The sequence below is a fragment of the Scyliorhinus torazame genome, chromosome 4, assembly GCF_047496885.1.
Source record: "Scyliorhinus torazame isolate Kashiwa2021f chromosome 4, sScyTor2.1, whole genome shotgun sequence".
NCBI classification, from domain to species: Eukaryota; Metazoa; Chordata; class Chondrichthyes; order Carcharhiniformes; family Scyliorhinidae; genus Scyliorhinus; species Scyliorhinus torazame.
The window spans coordinates 200,871,355-200,889,994 of NC_092710.1; the positions used below are offsets into that span (position 1 = coordinate 200,871,355).

The 18,640-nt window shown below is 44.8% G+C and overlaps 1 protein-coding gene across 2 annotated transcripts in view; it reads left to right on the forward strand.

Annotated features, from left to right (window-relative positions):
* The window catches only part of LOC140410695 (protein eva-1 homolog A-like), a 548,454-nt gene that overhangs the window by 242,115 nt on the left and 287,699 nt on the right, over nucleotides 1-18,640 (forward strand). For both annotated transcript variants that reach the window (XM_072499126.1, XM_072499127.1), the window contains exon 4: nucleotides 7,308-7,460. In XM_072499126.1, the coding sequence (XP_072355227.1) occupies nucleotides 7,308-7,460 (153 nt within the window). The remainder of the gene's footprint in view (nucleotides 1-7,307; nucleotides 7,461-18,640) is intronic.

Below are 18,640 nucleotides of genomic sequence, written 5' to 3' on the forward strand. Positions count from 1 at the left end.
GGAAGTTTCGTTTGCGCATGCGCGAGATGCTGCGCATGCGCAGTCAAGAAAACGGCCATCGGTAAAGGAACAGCGATCTGAGCATGCGCAGTCGCTTCCTACGTGCTACATACCGAGCGTCAGGATGTCAGAGGCCCCAGACTGCACCAATTTAAAGGGGAAACGTCCCAAATCCAATTTAAAAGGGAAACGTCCCAAATCAAAAAAACAAAAATCTGTTAAAGCTGTAAAACAACCTTCCCTCACCTGAATGACAGCACATTGCCGCAAATTGACCCAGGAGATGAATTTGACCTCCGAAGAACCCTCCGACAAGCAGTTACCTACGCACAAGCCGATGATTCCGACCTCGAATACTTCAATGACGATCTTTACAGTGTTTCCGGACCTCGCGAGCCCAATGAGAGCTCCGTGGTCCTATACGACTATGACTCGGACGAACCTTTCGTGTTGCACATTGGCGGCCCCCACATTGAATCCAACGCAGATGCGGATTCATTTTTCGGATTTGAGGATCTTCAATCCAGCAGATATGACGTCCCAACTTATCAGTACCGGATGATGCTGCAGCCTGACATTAACAGACAGGGAGCGCTGCAAGCACACGGAGAGCGCCCTGCTGCCACACAGAGCGTGGTCCACGTCCCGCTCAACGTTCCCGACTCTATGAAAGAAGACATGCAAGACTCCAGAGCGCAGTCCTTGCATGAACCAGAAGTGACTCCAGTGTCACAAGCCTCCACAGCAAGCTCGTGGACAGACTCCACAATTGCAGAAACGCAAGACTCCAGAGCGCAGTCCTTGCACGAACAAGAAGTGACTCCAGTGTCACAAGCCTCCACAGAGAGCTCGTGCACAGCCTCCACGATAGAAGCAACGCAAGACTCCAATGTGCAGTCCTTGCAGGAACAAGACCATGAGGGTCTAGCAAACTCTCCTGACCAACCAGCGGCAGACGATGCAAGTCTGCCATGCGCACGTGAACAGCAAGAAGGCTATAACAGCCTACCATGCTCCACTACACAGCAGCATGACCATGACGGTCTCTCATGCTACAATGAAGGGCACAGCGCTGAAGACTGTTCAAGCCCAACTGAAGACAAGCCAAAGGAATCGCCTCGTCCAAGCCCGAAGAAAAAAGGTTTATGCGCTGACCTTCAGGACCATTATAGCCGAACAGAGATTAATAATGCTGCACGGCCACAGAAGGATGCTGAGGATTTGCTAAAGAAATTAATTGAATGTTTAACTTGCGAGGAGCAGACTGAGAATTGCCAGTGTTTTAGTACGGATCGAAAAAATGGACAAGACATTGATCCTCAGGTAATGGAAATAACACAACCTGAATCATATCTACAGCAGGGACAAATGTCTCCCTTCAACACAACGCCGCAAAGTCGGTGACCAGCAGTTAGTCAGTAATGACTCTTCAAACCTTGAGGGGAACATTAATTGCATTGAACCAAGACACACTCCACTGATAAATGAGCAGAACATTGGAGCAAGAATCCTGAGGACACCGACATCGAGTAGCCAGATAACGAATTTAAAACCCACAGCAGTTTCAAGTGAACCAAGTGTGCTTTCCACTAATGGTGAAGATGCAGATAAGGTCGACCCGATTATCCATTGTACCACACTAACCCCAGTGATTAAGCAGTTATGTATGGGGAGTATAATGTGGGCAATTGAGAACAGTAAAAGAGAGACTGTGACCATGCCAGTCCCAGCAAAATCAGACCCAGAGACCATGAAGGCATGTACATTAGACAAAGATACATATGAGGTACCTGAGAAGAAAAGTGAAACGGAATGTTCTTTGGAAAATAGTACAATGTCGATAGAAACATTGGATCCTATATTCGAGACCATACATATGGGAGAATTTGGGAGTAATAAACAAGGTTCTGCAATGTCTGGGGGAAGATTGAAAATTCCAAAGAAGAAAAGCCCAAATGAAGGACAACGGCAAGACAATGACAGTCCACCGACATGGTGTGCACCACCAGATGAAAACTCTGACAATTTACCCAACCCTAGTGAACAGCAAGCTGCTAATGAGGATCTATCCACGGGATGTGAGACGAGTGACGACAGCATCCCACTTCCCATGCAAAAGGTGCAAGGTGACAGACCTCGCCTAGTGCGTACCGAGGCACTCGACGATCACGGTGGGACCACTGACGACTGCGGTGGCGGCGCACCGCTTACACCCTCGATGGCTCGAGCCTCTCCACTGGTTGGTGCATTCCTGCATGTTCCGACTCCAGAAGTGCAGCTTCAGGGAACCTCGGCTGCCTCCAGTGAACCTGTTGGGACTCCGGACGGGGGGCATCGACGGAAGGCAGACCGGACTCCAGATGGGGAGCAGCCAAGCGCCGACTCTGATTCGCGCACGCCAGACCTTGCTCCGGACGGGCGGTGTCGCGGCCTCGGTGATGGCACGCTCAGGGTGACGGCGGATGCCACGGCGACAGGGAATGGATCGCGTGGCAGTCCCACTGGGTCGGCAGTGGCAACCAGCACCGGCGGTCCAAGATGGACACACCAATTCGCGCCATCGCCAGACGTTGATGCGAGCAACAATTCTCTCTCCAAGGCGACATGCTTCGACGTTTCTCTGCGGAGTCGCCCTTCCGGCACAGCAGGTGGCCGGAACCAGCGTGCACGGTCTCGGCCAACTTCCACATCTGGCACAGTCATCGCCTTGCATGATATTAGTGATGGTGCTACTTCGATGGCAACGACCCATCGGCTACAAGATGCCGTCCACCACAAACATAAAAAGAAAAAAGACTCCACCTTGTTCCTGGCATGCAGGGCGGATGGATTGGTGCGTAGGCGCAATCAGCGAGCTTTGCGTCGCCTTCCACGCTCGCAACTGAACCGTACGCACACGCCGGATCCTCCACTGGTTCCCAAGGATGACTTCGTGGAGATGCCATGGATCATGCCCCTTCCATCGCCACCAGAACCAAACCACAGCCAAGGCAACACTAACAAAGATGTTGAATGTTATATTTGCACGAATGAAAAACCAAGCACTGCATGAAGTACAACAAATGGTAAAGTAGAGACTTCGGCAACAGCATCACCTCCAACAGTCCAAGGTGAACCAGTGTGACCCCAAATCTCCACAGCTGAACCGGCTTGAGGACCAGCCCATTCTTGAGGCGGTCACCCATTAGACTGGACTTATAACGCTGTTCATACGTTCAAAAAGTCAAACACTTCTGTATTATAACCTGTTGTTGTTTATTGTTCCAGATATCGTCTGACCGGACCACTGTTCAAGTTTTTTTTTTTTCTCTTGCATCCATGTTTTGTTATGGTACAACCTTGTTAGTGTGACGCACCCGACATCGCCCATGTAAATAGTTACGTCATATACACACGCTGTACACAACACACACACACACTCTTAGATGCACTCACGACACAATTATATTTATAACCACGTAGGCACATATCTTTGTAAAAAGGGGGGATGTCATGATATTCAAACACACACATCATGATAGACACACCAACAGACAAATCAGAACACACAACACCACAACCAATGACAGAAAGATATAAAAGCACAGACACGACCCCCGGTGGTCAGTATTAGCTGCAGAGGAGGACCAGGACAGACCTACTACACGAAACACTCAGGGAGACAGCACGTGCAGAGTATCCAGAACGAACTGTATTATAAGAGTTAAAATAAAATAGAGTTGTACCACATACAACTGTGTTGGCTCATCTGTGCACCAGAGCACCCAACACCACACACTCTATCCATCTATCCAAGCCACGCAGTATTCTGCAAGTTTCAATAAGATCCCCTCTCATCCTTCTAAACTCCAACGAGTACAGAGCCAGAGTCCTCAACCGTTCCTCATACGACACGCTGTCCATTCCAGGGATCATTCTTGTGCGCCTCCTCTGGACCCTTTCCAAGGCCAGCACATCCTTCCTTAGATATGGGGCCCAAAACTGCTCACAATACTCCAAATGGGGTCTGACCTGAGCCTTATATAGCCTCAGAAGTACATCCCTGGTCTTGTAATCTAGCCCTCTTGACATGAATGCTAACATTGCATTTGGCTTCTTAACTGCCGACTGAACCTGCACGTTAACCTTAAGAGAATCATGAACAAGGACTCCCAAGTCTCTTTGTGCTTCTGATTTCCTGAGCATTTCCCCATTTAGAAAATAGTCTATGCCTAAATTCCTCCTTCCAAAGTGCATAACCTCACACGTTTCCACATTGTATTTCATTTGTCACTTCACTGCCCACTCTCCTAGCCTGTCCAAATCCTTCTGCAGCCCCCTTGCTTCCTCAATACTACCTGTCCCTCTACAGATCTTTGTATCATCTGCAAACTTAGCAACAGTGCCTTCAGTTCCTTCTTCCAGATCATTAATGTATATTGTGAAAAGTTGTGGTCCCAGCATAGACCCCTGAGGCACACCACTAGTCACCAGCTGCCATCCTGAAAAAGACCCCTTTATCCCCACTCTCTGCCTTCTGCCAGTCAGCCAATCCTCTATCCATGCCGGGATCTTACACTTAACACCATGGACTCTTGTCAAAGACCTTCTGGAAATTCAAATAAACCACTTCCACTGGTTCTCCTTTGTCTAACTTCCTTGTTACCTCCTCAAAGAGCTCTAACAGATTTGTCAGACACGATGTAGCCACTTAAAATGGCTAACTCCCGATTCAAAATGGTGAACGGCAAAGGCTGATGGGAAAGTCAGCCAACAGGACAAAAACGAGCAGCTGCAGGTTGGCTGTGTATTTGCCTCTGGAAAGGCCAGACAAGATCGATACCAGCAACCATCAGCACAACAAAACAGCAGCCATCTGCATACTAATGAGCAATCCCCGGGAACAATGAGCAACATGCAGACTCATGAAGCAAAACCAGACTCTTCGGCGCCAGCAGAAGCCTACACAAAAGGAGGTGAACGACCACCTCAAGACCGCCCATCGATCAGGGAACCGCTCCAGCATTGGAGAAAATCGAACCAAGCAATTGGGACAAAGTCCAACCACTTGGGACCAAGTCCAGGGTCCGCCCCGAAAGGCGGGAAGCCCTTGGGGACTATAAGAATTGAGCCCCAAGTTCAAGGCACTCTCTCTTCCACCTCTCTTCAACCGCTTCCAGCTCTCTTAACTCTTCAACAGCTGCTCAAAAACTGTAAGTCTTACTTCAACGCTCGCTGCGAGATAGGCACTCCTAGCTACCAATCTGTATCAACTTCGAATCCCGCAGGCTCAGAACCTGAACGAAAGGCCATTTCTTTCCCTGACCTGGTGGGCCAGTTCCAAGTTAAGTATTGGCCTGTTAACTGTAGAAGTAGCTTAGACGTCGAATTTGTACATGAGTAGCGATTACTGTGTATAATAAATGTGCTTTGATTTAAATGTTACTCAGCGGTGTGTTGGATTATTGATCATTACTCGGACTTGAACCACGTGGCAGTATCAGAAAGATACCTGGCGACTCAAGAGCAAAGGTGATACAACAGAGCAATTAAACTAAGGCAAAGTTAGCAACAACGACCTCCCTTTGACAAAGCCGTGCTGACTCAGTCCTGTTTTATCATGCACTTCCAAGTACTTTGTGATCTCATCTTTAATAACAGACTCTAAAATCTTACCAATGACCGAAGTCAGGCTAACCGGCCTATAATTTCCCATCTTCTGCCTCCCTCCCTTCTTAAACAGCGGTGTTAATTAGCCACTTTCCCGTCCTCTGGGACCCTTCCTGCCTCCAGTGATTCCTGAAACATCACCATCAATGCCTCCACAATCGCCTCAGCTACCTCTTTTAGGATCCTGGAAAAGGAAAGTTGTTGCGTTCACGGACTGAATGACCACAAATGTACCATGGCCATGAATTTGTTTGGAATATTTTGGTTGCACTGGGATCACAGAGGTGGAAGTTTAATTGCCCATGCCGCTTGATGTTTTAAGATGGAATAGGAGGGGGGATATAAACTTGCAGCTCAGGGCTGGCATATGTTGTTCCAGCACAGTAAAGTTAATTGCCACATTGCACAAAGTGCTTGCCTCACACACATGCAGAAACTGCTTCACCTGCTGTACAGGCCATGTCACCTGGTATCTTACCCCAGGACGTGTGGAAGCACAGTTGATACAAAAGGTTAGGGACACTGAGCATACTGGTGAAACATCCCTTGGACAGGATTCCATGCAACTCATAGGATCTTGGTGTTGAGTAGCATCGGCAGCATTGTAGGCACGCATAGTAGTGAGTGCCCAGTTTCTCAAACAAATTGTAATGGACCAAGCCTGGGGCGGTCAATCATGAAATGAAAATGAAAATCGCTCATTGTCACAAGTAGGCTTCAAATGAAGTTACTGTGAAAAGCCCCTAGTTGCCACATTCCGGCGCCTGTTTGGGGAGGCTGGTACGGGAATTGAACTGTGCTGCTGGCCTGTCTTGGTCTGCTTTAAAAAACAGCTCTTTAGCCCTGTGCTAAACCAGCCCCTAAATCATCACATTCCAGGACCTTTTTTGGCCATTTGTTCCCAGAATGGATTTATAAATTAATTATTCTTAGACTGCAAACTTAAGACAGACAGACATTCCCTGTCAAGTACCTGGAACAGGGATCTCCTAACACATGTTCATGGTGGTGCAGTGGTTAGCACTGCTACCTCACAGCGCCAGGGACCCAGGTTCGATTCCGACCTTAGGTGACTGTGTGGAGTTTGTACTTGCTGCCCGCATGGGTTTCTTCCGGGTGCTCTGGTTTCCTCCCACAGTCCAAAGAGGTTTAGGTAGACTTACCATGCTAAATTGGCCCTTGATAGTCAAACGTTAGGTGGAGTTACGGGATGAGGTGGGGGGTTTCGCTTTCGGAGGGTCAGTGCAGACTTGATGGGCCGGATGACCTCCTTCCACACTGTGGGGAATCTATGATGCTAACAAATTTTCTGGCTAACAACAGTAAAGCTTAGCTCATCAGAACTTACATCACCTTTTGTGCCAATGATTTTTTAAAACCTGTGGAAATATATTTCCATTAACACATAACTATTAAATGTAACTTTCCTTCCTCCCATCTCTTTCTGTTGAAAAATGGTAAGATATCCTGAAGTGTGACAGCTAAGCACAATCAAAGGAATGTGATCATTTAATTACTGTCGATTATTCATGAACTTAAGGATTTAATAAGGTGGTTTAGCCAGTTTAATTCTCAGTTTCCAGAAGCAGGGTAAAAGGTGGAATTCTGATTTGGTTGGTTAAAAGGAGAACTTAACAAGTCATTTTACGTAATTACAGATGAATACAAGAGTAAAGTGGCTTGTGAAGATGACAAACTACGGCTGAACTGTAAACGGAGTATGGTGGTAGCCATCTACTCTGCCATCTTTGGCCGGTCACAGGAGGGAAGCTTGGAATGTCCTTTCCGGAATGTTGGAGCCCCGGCAATAGGTACGTGTAATGTGTTACCCAAGCTAAGAATTGACGAAATACATATATATCAATGAGAATATTGAAGCAAATCATGCAAAAAGGCAAAATGGATAGGCTGTTGCTTTTTTAATTCCAACTGCATATTCTTCTATTCATTGCAATTATTAAACTATTAAACTATTAGAGGGTTACGGCGATAGGGCAGGTGTGTGGGCCTAGGTAGGGTGCTCTTTCAGAGGGCCAGTGTAGACCCGATGGGCCGAAGGCCTCCTTTTGCACTGTGGAGATTCTATGAATGTATATTTTTCATCATGATATTTAAATTCAGTTCTCCTGATGCCTGTGGAAGTTTATTCAGTGACTACCTAACCTTCACAGATTGGGAAGGTGCACTTAGCAGATCCCAGCTGAGAGTCTAATACAGCTCAGTAACCTATAGTTAGCAAGAGTAAAATTGGCCATGTATCTTTTCCTGTTCATTATCCAGTGAATTTTATGGATGTTGTACGGGTCTTTCCTGTTTATTCCGTTTATCCCCTTTTCCCCTTTCTTTTACTTTTTGCCATTACATTTTTGATCCATGGGTGATTATTGGTGATGCCTTTTTAAGGCAAGAAGCCTGTATCTTTCATTCAAGCAGGAAGAGTCCAGGAGGCTGTGATGGTTTAAACCAAAGCTGCAGGCTGGCTGGCATCAATGACTGAGTGATGAGTTGGGACTCAGTTTTATCGATTGGCTGGTGGCCAGTGAATTGGCCCAAAAGGCAGTGCCCTGCCTGGTAACAGGTGGTAATTGGATCAGGCTGGGCTCTGCCTGGTAACAGGTGGTGATTGGATCAGGCTGGGCTCTGCCTGGTGACAGGTGGTGATTGGATCTTATTCCACTGGGATATTTTTCAGAGTTCCAAGGTTTGAGTTTAGTTTGAGTTTTGATTCTGGCAGGACGGTGAAACAAAGGTCCAGCTAACTCTCTCCAGAAAGATCCAGCGAACCAGCTCCTGAGGGCCACAGTGAGGGTTGACTTGAAATGAAATGAAAATCGCTTATTGTCACAATTAGGCTTCAAATGAAGTTACTGTGAAAAGCCCCTAGTCGCCACATTTCGGTGCCTGTTCAGGGAGGCTGGTACGGGAATTGAACCTGCTGCTGGCCTACCTTGGTCTGCTTTCAAAGCCAGCGATTTAGCCCTGTGCTAAACAGCCCCTTTCTCCCCAGAAAGTCTCTGCAGTCTGTTTTCCTGGAACTACAGAGACCTGAGACAAACCACAAACTGAAAGCAAAGTTTGATGAGAAATAAGGTGTCTCTTCAGGAAAACCGACAAGTAATGCATTTTTACATTACAAGTACCTGAATGAATGAATCTACAAAGAATGTTCATTACAGGCTGCAAACCAAAGACTGAATTCTGCAAGCTTACTGTGAAGAACGTTTGTTAAAGAACCATCATCTGAAACAAAGGCTATTTATTCCTCCACTACGATTTTTAACCCCTTTCCGCCCCTCTGTGTTTGTCTGTCTTCATAGATTATCATAGACATTACAGTGCAGAAGGAGGCCATTCGGCCCATCGAGTCTGCACCGGCTCTTGGAAAGAGCACCCTACCCAAGGTCAACACCTCCACCCTATCCCCATAACCCAGTAACCCCACCCAACACTAAGGGCAATTTTGGACACTAAGCGCAATTTATCATGGCCAATCCACCTAACCTGCACATCTTTGGACTGTGGGAGGAAACCGGAGCACCCGGAGGATACCCATGCACACACGGGGAGGATGTGCAGACTCCGCACAGACAGTGACCCAGCGGGGAATCGAACCTGGGACCCTGGAGCTGTGAAGCAATTGTGCTATCCACAATGCTACCGTGCTTGAGTGTGTGTAGAGGGTGGGGGAACGTTAAAGTGGGTATTGGGCATTAGCTTGTCGTTACTAAGTTGCATTTACTGCTTATTTCATGATAGTTCTTGTTATAAATAAACAGTAATCAGGTTTACATTTACAAACCTGATGACTGCGAATATTGGGCAGCCTAGGGCCAAACACTGTGGGTATTTTTTTAAGAGGTATCGATTAATTCACTTGTGCTGTGACTCTGGGGCACATGGGGCTGGAATTGACCATGTACTAGCCCAAGCTGTTGTAACAATGTGCACATGTGTGGATATTGGGTGAGTACAGCCCGAGGTTCAGCTGTGAACTATGGCTAGAAAGGTAAGACAGTTTGAGGAGATATAGAGATGAAGATAAATTAATACTATCGACAACATCATGCTGGGCCAGTTGGAAATGTCACGCCAAGGATGGTTAACGTGTCTAGAATACATTTTGCAAACGTTAAGGTTAGCTATGTATCAATTAGTTCAATTTTAGCCAATCATTTCACAAGTATTTATTCTCTTTCTATCTTATTGAGAAGTTTCTTGTGGCTCTTTTAAAACTCTCTCTTTCAATTCTTACAGTTCTTTTTTTGCCAAAGATAATCTGTCCTGTTTGTTTCACCATGATCTTCATTTCCTCTCTTCTCCATTGTACACTCGGTGTTACTTTACACACTTCTTCTCCCTTCAAATTTGTAGATGGTAGCTGATCTTTCAAGTGTAAAATTGGAATAAGGTTTAGAGAGGAGTGAGAGGAAGGGAAAGAGAGCTCAGGCAGTAATACTGGCTGTGAAGTCAGTGGCAGAGGAATGTTAGAAGCTGGGAGACAGAGGAAAGTAGAGCATGGATGGAGGTTACAGATCAGAGAGGGATGAAAGGTGAAGTGGGGTTAGATGGGGCAGAGAAGCTGGAGGAGATGGGGAAGGTAGAGTGGGGGGGGCGGGTTTGTACCTGACCGTGGAAGGTGGGAAATGTGCACGACAATGGAGGAGGGAGTAATATTAACTTATTTTCTGTAAAGTGCGATAATAAATGTGTTCTACACTTAGATTGTGTTTTAAAAAAATATTTTAATTATGATGTACACATAAAATGCATAACATATTATTATTGACATTGTATAATACATGGATTTGAATTTATATAGTTTTAAAAATGTATGTAAATTTTAGAATATTTCAAAAGGACATACATTTTAACAAACAAAGTAACCCAAGTTATAATCAGTGATCAGATTGGCAGATAGTAGGGTCTAAAGTAGGTTATGATTGCAGCAGCACAAAGATGATTGGTGGTAGAAAAGCTAGGCACGAGCGAGTGTGCAGCAGACAGCCATGATGTCTTTAGCATTGAAGGTAACTATTACAGCGCCATCTAGAGGTGTAACAGGAACTGCAGGCACTGATGATGTTTTTTTGATAGGACCAAAATGGACATGGTTTTCAATGACTCTCGGCCCATCGAGGCGTCACCGACCCCCCAAAAGAGCACCCCACCTAGGCCCACTGCCCCGCCCTCTCCCCGACATTTTAGCGTGGCCAATCAACCTCACCTACACATCGTTGGACTGTGGGAGTAAACCAGAGCACCCGAAGGAAACCCACGCAAACACGTGGAGAATGTGCAAACTCCACAGAATGAATGATGCAGCACAGAGATCATTCAGCCCATTGTCTGTGCAACATTTGACCCATGTATCAAATTTTAGAATAGCATGATTTTTCATTATGGTTCATTTTCAAATGTTACTGTTTTTATATTAGATTATACCAAGAGGTTTTTGAAATACGTAATTAATTTGTATCAGCTTATTAAGCTTATTACAGCTTATTTAATGTTAAACTGATTGGACCTAATCTTATTTCAATGTTCATAGTGAACGGTAAAAGATGCCAATGTACAGTTGCCCAGGTATGTCCTGTACACAAGAAACAGGGCAAATCCAACTCAGCCATTTACCGTCCTAGCAGTCTACTCTCAATCATCAGTATCAAGTGGCAATTATTCAACAATAACCTGCTCATTGAGTTTGAGTTCCACCAGGGTAATTCAGCTCCTGACCTCATTACAGCCTTAGTTCAAATATGGACAAAAGTATTGAATTCCTGAGGTGAGGTGAGAGTGACTGCCCTTGACATCAAGGCAGCATTTAACCGAATATAGCATCAAGGAGCCCTAGCTAAACTGGAGTCAATGGGAATCAGGGGGCAAACTCTCCACTCATTGGAGTCATACCTGGCACAAAGGAAGATGATTGTGGTGGTTGGAGATCAATCATCACTGCAGGAATTCCAAAGGGTGATGTTCAAGGTGCAACCATCTTCAGCTGCTTTATCAATGACCTTCCTTCCATTATTAGGCTAGACGTGGGGATGTTTGCGGCATGTGCAGCCCCATTTCTGACTCCCCAGATACTGAAGCAGTGCATGTTCCAATGCAGCATGATCTGAACAATATCCAGGCTTGGGCTCACAACTGGCAAGTCACAGTCATGCCCCACAAGTATCAGACAATAACCATCTTCAACAAGAGAGGACCTAACCGCCACCCCTGACATTCAATGGCATTACCACCATTGAATGCCCCACTGTCAATATCCTGGAGGGTACCATTGTCCAGAAACTGAACTGGACTAGCCATATAAAAACTGTGTCTGCCAGAGCAGGTCAAAGGCTAGGGAATTCTTCAGCGTAACTCACCTCCTGACTGACCCCCCCCCCCCCCCCCCCAACCACCCCAAAGTGTGTGTGCACCATCTACAAGGCGCACAAATCAGGAACATAGTGGAGTACTTTCCACTTGCCTGGATGAGTGCAGCTCCAACAACATTCAAGAAGCTCAACGGCATACAGGACAAAGCAGCATGCTTGATTGCTATCCATTCCACAAAACATTCAATCCCTCCACCGTCAACAAACATGATAGCTGTGTTCACTATCTACAAGATGAACTCACCAAGATTCCTTATGCAGCATCTTCCAAACCCACAACCACTACTATCTAGAAGGACAAGAGCAGCAGATACCTGGGAACCCCACCACCTCCAAGTCACTCATGTTATGGGCCAGGTCATCACTTGGGCTTTCCTTTACCACTTTAACAAACCCCACTGTCTTATCCTGTTTTACTACATCAGCCTTCCCAGAGCTTTTCTTCAACCGCCAAAACTGTGATTTTACGTGGCCTAGTTTATTACAGTGAAAACATTTGAAATTTTTCATTTCTTTTCCACCCTCCTGGATTTCTTTTTTCATCTGAGGTACACTCTCCTTATTATCTCCCATCAGATCACCTTTACCTTTATCACTTGAGTATTTCTCATGTCCCCAGTTTCTATCCCTCACAGGCTGAAACTGATGTCGGAAACCAAACTTTGATTTCTGAACTAATTCATAATCACCTGCCATTTCTGCTGCTAATCTCGCAGTTTTAACCCTCTGCTCTTCCACATGAATTCTCACTACATCAGGAATTGAATTTTTAAACTCCTCCAAAAGTATAATTTCTCTGAGAGCTTCATACATTTGGTCTATTTTCAAAGCCCTTATCCAGCTATCAAAATTACTCTGTTTGATCCTTTCAAACTCCATGAATGTTTGACAAGGTTGTTTCCTTAAATTTCTAAACCTTTTGACTTTTCACCTCCTCATACAACCCAGGTACCTCCTCCGGTAGTGATGCAAACACTTCACTAGCCCTACCTATCAGCTTTGTGTGAATCAGTGATACCCACATGTCTTGTGGCCATTTCATTTGTTTAGCTACCATCTCAAATGAAATGAAAAGGCTTCTACCTCCTTCCCATCAAACCTTGGCAATGCTTGGACATATTTAAATAGATTCCACCAAGCCTTCGCCTTTGATGCTCTTTCTCACTATCGTCATCAATATCATCCAACTGTACGTTTCCCTTTACGCCTGCCAATTTTAACTGACTGTCATGTTTCATGGCCATTTTCTGAAGTTCAAACTCTCTCTCTTTATCTTTTTCCCTGATCTGTATCTCCCTTTCTTTTTCTTTTTGTTCATCCAGGGCTATTATTTCTGTTTTCCTTTCTTCTCTCTCTTTTTCCTCTCTCTCTTCCTCTTTCTTTTTCCTTTCTCTCTCTCTTTCGTATTCCAGCTGCTATAATTCTTTCTCATGTTCCATTTGTTTAATTTGTAACTGAATTTTTGCCATTTCCAATGAGTCAAACTGTATTTCAGGCAACTTTAAATGCTTAGCCACCGCCATAATTACCTCACCTTTTCGCATTTTGTCAGGTAATGTTAACTGCAATGTTTTTTCCAAATCTGACAGTCTGCTTTTAGTCTCTGTCGTAAGGTACTGCGTGTGACCACCTCCACCCCCAAAAACTTCTGAGCCTCTGAAAGAGCCATTGTCCACAACACACTCACTACTTAAACTAGAATACCATACCTGAAAAGCACCCACAATATGCTCACTCCTCACTGTCTTTAAGTTCACTAAGCCAATCCAATAGATAGACTTTTATCCCCCTCGGGCCCCCAATTTGTTATAGGCCAGGGTTTAGAGAACCCCAAATTGTATCATGGAGTTCACCTGACCCACAACTTTTATTAGATTGTGGTATGGGGAGCATACGGCCCACTCTACAGCTGTGGTAGAGCAGAAATGGAAAAGTATTTTTTAAAGCAAACCAATGTTTATTCTATGAACTCAAGTTAACCTTTTTAAAACATAAAGTGAACATCTTAGCAACCACTAATTCAAATACAACCCCCAAAGAATACAACACTAAGTAATCCTTTAAGCTTTCCTTTTAACATCCATAAGACTTAAAACACCTTTTACCAGAAGCATATCTGGTTAAAGTCACTACTGTTATTAGTTTTAAATCACCAGGATCGATTTACAGTCTTTAGATTACAGAGAGAGACTCTAATACACCCTCTGGCCGTGACTGCAGCTATCCGGCTCTGAAAACGAAACTAAAACACACCCTGCAGCAAACAGCCTAAAATGAAAGTAAAAAGCTGACAGCCCAGCTCCATCCGCTCTCTAACATCACTGCAGTAATAAACACCCAATTCTTAAAGGTACTCTCACATGACACTCACCATCCTGACTTGCAAATATATCGCCATTCCTTCACTGATGTGATGTCAAAATCTTGGAACTCCCTCCCTAACAGCACAGAGGGTGTACCTACACCACATGGACTGCAGCGGTTCAAGAATGCACCTCACCATCACCTTCCAAAAGGCAACTAGGATGAGAAATAAATGCTGGCCTAGCCAGCTACACCCACATCTGGTAAATTAATTTTATAAATTCCCCTCTTTCTAGCATCTGGTTCCAGAAGTTGCATCATATTAGAATGATCCACTTTATGGCAATTCCAATGAATGAACTGATAAGAGGTTAACTTTTTCATTGAAGAACCATGGAAAATTGCTGTAAGCTAACTGACTGAACATTCCTGAACCACATATATAATTATAAGTTTATAATTACAATTAAGTTCATTTAAATTTTTACTGATTTGAACTGATTAATTTGCATTTCCTTCCATTAGCATTGCATTAACTCGAACATTAGAAAGTTAATCATTTATCATGGGAGGGGTAGGATATGATGAGGAATTGAATCGTACATTTTATTTTCCAGTACAGTAATTATTACACAGCAGAAATACAATTACCTTGGTTTATATAATCTCTACGAATCTAGACATATTTCCTGTTGCAATGTTCGTACGCTTCAGCATCTGTGATACTCAGCTACAGCTCACAAACTTTTACAGCAGTTCTGTTGCAGAGCAGCTTTACCTGAAATAAATAATATTTCTTCAGCCAAATGACTCATATATGTAATGATATTGTAAGCAGGGGCAATATTATTTTAATTAAATGCACTCAATGTAAGCTTCATCATTCTAAACAACCTGCCAGTAGTTTCCACTTAGTTGTTTATTTAGTTTGACTCAATTAATACTTGAAAATTCAGGGAAAGTTACCCTGCATCTGATGCTTCAATCTTTTACTCTTTGTCGATTATAATGAAACAGGATTTAATAAATTGGAATGGTAATTTTCACCCTCTGCTGGCTTTGTGAATTACACAAGACATTACCCAAAGATAAATGGAAACATATCAGTGTTTGTTAACCAAAATAAAATGATGTAGAATTTGTAAAATTAATATGAAGAATAGACTTGGAGCTGGATTCTGTGTTCCTGAGGCTAAGTGCCGACGCCAAATGAGGATCCGTGGTATTTCACAATGGGAAAATCGTCATGACGCCCTCACCGATTCCGCTACTGGTGAAGGGCTAACACCGGTGCTGTGTGAAACATCCACGGAATGCGCAGAAAACAGTAGGAGAATCGCCGGGTCCCGTGCTGCACATGCGCAAAGAACATAGAAAAATACAGCACAGCAGGGCTGACAAGCTGCAGAGCCGCGCAGGCCTACACCCCCCCCACACACACCGGTCAAGCCGGAAAAGATGGCACCGGCTGTGCTGGACCGCGTACCCACCAACCCCGACCCCACAGCCCACCTCCAGGCCACACCACACCACCCCCCCCCCCCCCCGCCCATCCCCACCCCGCCTCCAGCCCTGGCAGAAGCCCCTCGAGCAGCGGTACGGACCTCGACTGAATGTGGCGGTGTTGGACACTCTCCGCACGACGGCATGCTAGGAAAAGTCAGGGAACCAAGAGGTGAAGTAATCAGTGGGAAGCGTAGCTGCTTAGGAATACAAAAAGGCACGAAAAGACAGAACTCAGGAGAGGTTACGATAGTCCCCATCTCACAAAATATGACACAGTGTATGGAAAGGCTCAGTAAACCAAGGTCCACCACACCAAGAAAACAAAAAGGGACGGTCAATAGAGAATTAAAGGTGCTATATTTAAATGCGCGCAGTGTATGGAACAAGGTAGATGAGCTTGTGGCCCAGATTGTGACTGGCAGGTATGATGTGGTAGTCATCACAGAGACGTGGTTGCAGGGGGTTCAGGACTGGCATTTAAACATCCAGGGATTCACAACCTATCGAAAAGACAGGTGGACTTGTTAATTAGGAATGAAATTAAATCAATAGCACTAAACGACATAGAGTCAGATGATGTGGAGTCTGTGTGGGTAGAGTTGAGGAATCACAAAGGCAAAAAACCCATAATGGGAGTTATGTACAGGCCTCCTAACAGTGGTCAGGACCAGGGGCACAAAATGCACCACGAAATAGAAAGGGCATGTCAGAAAGGCAAGGTCACAGTGATCATGGGGTCTTCAATATGCAGGTGGACTGGGTAAATAATGTTGCCAGTGGACCCAAAAAAAGGGAATTAATTGAATGTTTACAGGAGGGCTTTTTAGAACAGCTTGTGATGGAGCCCACGAGGGAACAGGTCATTCTGGACTTAGTGTTATGTAATGCGCCAGACTTGATAAAAGATTTTAAAGTAAGGGAACACTTAGGAGATTTTCTTTAAATACATTAAAAACAAACGGGAGGCAAAAGTAGACATTGGGCCGCTCCAAAATGACGCTGGTAATCTAGTGATTGGAGACAAGGAAATAGCTGAGGAACTAAATAAGTACTTTGCGTCAGTCTTCACAGTAGAAGACATGAGTAATATCCCAACAATTCAGGAGAGTCAGGGGGCAGAGTTGAATGTAGTAGCCATCACAAAGGAGAAAGTGTTAGAGAAACTAAGAGGTCTAAAAATTGATGAATCTCCGGGCCTAGATGGGCTACATCCTAGAGTTCTAAAGGAGATAGCTGAAGAAATAGTGGAGGCGTTAGTTATGATCTTTCAAAAGTCACTGGAGTCAGGGAAAGTCCCAGAGGATTGGAAAATCGTTGTTGTAACCCCCCTGTTCAAGAAGGGAACAAGGAAAAAGATGGAAAATTATAGGCCAATTAGCCTAACCTCGGTTGTTGGCAAGATTCTAGAATCCATCGTTAAGGATGAGATTTCTAAATTCTTGGAAGTGCAGGGTCAGGTTAGGACTTGTCAGCATGGATTTAGTATGGGGAGGTCGTGCCTGACAAACCTGTTAGAGTTCTTTGAAGAGATAACAAATAGGTTAGACCAAGGCGAGCCAATGGATGTTATCTATCTTGACTTCCAAAAGGCCTTTGATAAGGTGCCACATGGTAAAATAAGTAAAATTTGCTGAGTAAAATAAGGGCCCATGGTATTCGAGACAAGATACTAACATGGATTGACGATTGGCTGTCAGGCAGAAGGCAGAGAGTTGGGATAAAAGGTTCTTTTTCGGAATGGCAACCGGTGACGAGTGGTGTCCCGCAGGGTTCAGTGTTGGGGCCACAGCTGTTCTCTTTATATATTAACGATCTAGATGACGGGACTAGGGGCATACTGGCTAAGTTTGCCGATGATACAAAGATAGGTGGAGGGGCAGGTAGTATTGAGGAGGTGGGGAGGTTGCAGAAAGATTTAGACAGTTTAGGAGAGTGGTCCAAGAAATGGCTGATGAAATTCAACGTGGGCAAGTGTGAGGTCTTGCACTTTGGAAAAAAGAATAGAGGCATGGACAATTTTCTAAAGGGTGACAAAATTCATAATGCTGAAGTGCAAAGGGACTTGGGCGTCCTAGTCCAGGATTCTCTAAAGGTAAACTTGCAGGTTGAGTCCGTAATTAAGAAAGCAAATGCAATATTGTCATTCCTCTCAAGAGGCTTGGAATATAAAAGCAGGGATGTGCTTCTGAAGCTTTATAGAGCATTAGTTAGTCCCCATTTAGAATACTGTGAGCAATTCTGGGCTCCACACCTCAGGAAGGACGTACTGGCACTGGAGCGGGTCCAGCGGAGATTCACACGGATGATCCCAGGAATGGTAGGCCTAACATACGATGAACGTCTGAGGATTCTGGGATTATATTCATTGGAGTTTAGGAGGTTGAGGGGAGATCTAATAGAAACTTACAAGATAATGAATGGCTTAGATAAGGTGGACGTAGGGAAGTTGTTTCCATTAGCAGGGGAGACTAGCACCCGGGGGCACAGCCTTAGAATAAAAGGGAGTCACTTTAGAACAGAGATGAGGAGAAATTTCTTCAGCCAGAGAGTGGTGGGTCTGTGGAATTCATTGTCACAGAGGGCGGTGGAGGCCGGGACGTTGAGTGTCTTTAAGACAGAAGTTGATAAATTCTTGATTTCTCGAGGAATTAAGGGCTATGGAGAGAGAGCGGGTAAATGGAGTTGAAATCAGCCAGGATTGAATGGTGGCTTGGACTCGATGGGCCGAATGGCCTTACTTCCACTCCTATGTCTTATGGTCTTATGGTGTTGTAATCCCGACTGCTGGGACCGCATGT